We start from the raw sequence: 1,794 nt of genomic DNA on the forward strand, positions 1-1,794 counted from the left end.
TTTTTAAAGAGAAGTCAAGCTGAAAACGTCCTGGGCTGCCACTACTGGTTTAATAAGTAAACTTGAAGGTTGTATTTGTGTCCAAAGCAAATACCTGGCAGGCAGGAGGGGTCAAAGAGAGTTTCCTTTGAAAGAGGAAAAGTTTAACCCTTTCTGATGGGTAAATTATAATCATTAGTGTATTATAGATGAGCTTATTTTTTTTTTCTATTTTAGGCTCAGCAATGGAGAAGTAGCTGAGTTATTGATATTTTCTGCCCATAATATGTAAACAAGGAAACAGTAGTCTTGCTAGAGGAGTTAGATGTTGATAACAAGCATCACTGGCAAGAATTATAGGAGCCAGGTTGGCTGGCACCGAAGCACTAGCATTGGAGAAGTGGGTATACCAACCGCAAAGGGCTGTCAAAGAATGCTGTCATGATTTAATAATCCCATTAGGGGTGGGGCAGCAGGGGGGTTTAAACAGAGGTCCAAAACAATTCAGGTTCAATGAGAATGCTCCTAATTTTGACAAGCTGTTTGGGTTTTTTTTTACATTTTTATTTAAAACTTGATAGTGTTTTGTCATGTGTTTGCTCATCTGCTTTAAGGAAAATATATCTTCGTAGAAAAAGTGAATCACAATTTGCTGCGTTTTATGGTCTACGGCTTTCAATCGGCCGCAAACCAAGGCCATCCCAAAGGCATCGACTGCCTTTTATGGCTTTCCTTGTTACCTTGTTTGATGCAAGTATAATCTCTTGGAGAGAAAGTCAGATAAAAACACGAACTGTTCCAATAGTTTTGCATATGCACTTGTCCCTGCGTACCTGTGGAGCATTGGTTCTAGGACTCCACTTGGATACTAAAATCCTTACGCACAAGTATTTGCATATAACCTATGCACATACTCTCATATACTTTAAATCATTTCTAGATTACTTATAATACCTGATAAAATGTAAATGCTATGTCAATAGTTGTTATACTGTACTGTTAAAATTGTTGTATTGTTCTTTTTCTGTTTCGAATACTTTTGATCCGTGGTTGGTTGAATCCGCGGATGTGGAACCTGCGGATACAGAGAGTAGTTGTGCTACGTTTTCCTTAGAGGGGTTTTTTTTTTTTTTTTTGGTTTTGTTTTTCAATTGTGCTTTTCCTTTTTGACATTTAGAAAAGAAATTGGACTTGGCTTCCGTCGACCTGGGGAAGATGAGAGTAGCAGAGCTGAAGCAGATCCTTCGTAGCTGGGGGGAAGAGTGCAGAGCTTGTGCCGAAAAAACCGACTACGTGAATCTGATCAAAGAACTGGCCCCCAAGTACGCAGCCACACACCCCAGAACAGAACTCTGACCTTGAACGGGGCACACCATGACTTGTGATTAGAAAAAAGAAAAAGACTGTCTAGTATGTGGACATGTTCATGAAGGCTGACTAGGAACTGCACTGTATTTGATCTCATACTTTTTGTGTCAATATCATACCTCTGCATTTTGTTACTTTATGAGTTTATGACTAAAACTACTAATATTACTGACATCTGACATTTGCAGCATACCAAAACTTAAAAGTACTTTTCTCATACTTTTCTTGGAAGGCCTACATAAATGATCATTGCCCGTCTCCTAAAACTGGGAAAAGTGAAGTGCTGAAAAATTGATGAAGTAAGTTGATTCCAAGACGGAAGAGAATACTGGAAGGCTCCTCTCTGCACATGATTTTACACTGTATTTGACTAGGACAAAAGAAACAATGATTAGCTTATCTAACACACAGCTTCAACCCCAAATTATTACCTAACATAATCAAAAC

The 1,794-nt window shown here is 38.6% G+C and overlaps 1 protein-coding gene across 1 annotated transcript in view; it reads left to right on the forward strand.

The window, feature by feature from the left end:
• The window catches only part of CDNF (cerebral dopamine neurotrophic factor), a 26,424-nt gene extending 25,089 nt beyond the window's left edge, over positions 1-1,335 (forward strand). The window contains exon 3 of the mRNA XM_012660906.1: positions 1,157-1,335. Coding sequence (XP_012516360.1) covers positions 1,157-1,335 — 179 coding nt within the window. The remainder of the gene's footprint in view (positions 1-1,156) is intronic.
• The last annotated feature ends 459 nt before the right edge of the window (positions 1,336-1,794 follow it).

Source organism: Propithecus coquereli, unplaced genomic scaffold, assembly GCF_000956105.1.
Source record: "Propithecus coquereli isolate 6110/MARCELLA unplaced genomic scaffold, Pcoq_1.0 Scaffold69, whole genome shotgun sequence".
Taxonomy (NCBI): Eukaryota; Metazoa; Chordata; class Mammalia; order Primates; family Indriidae; genus Propithecus; species Propithecus coquereli.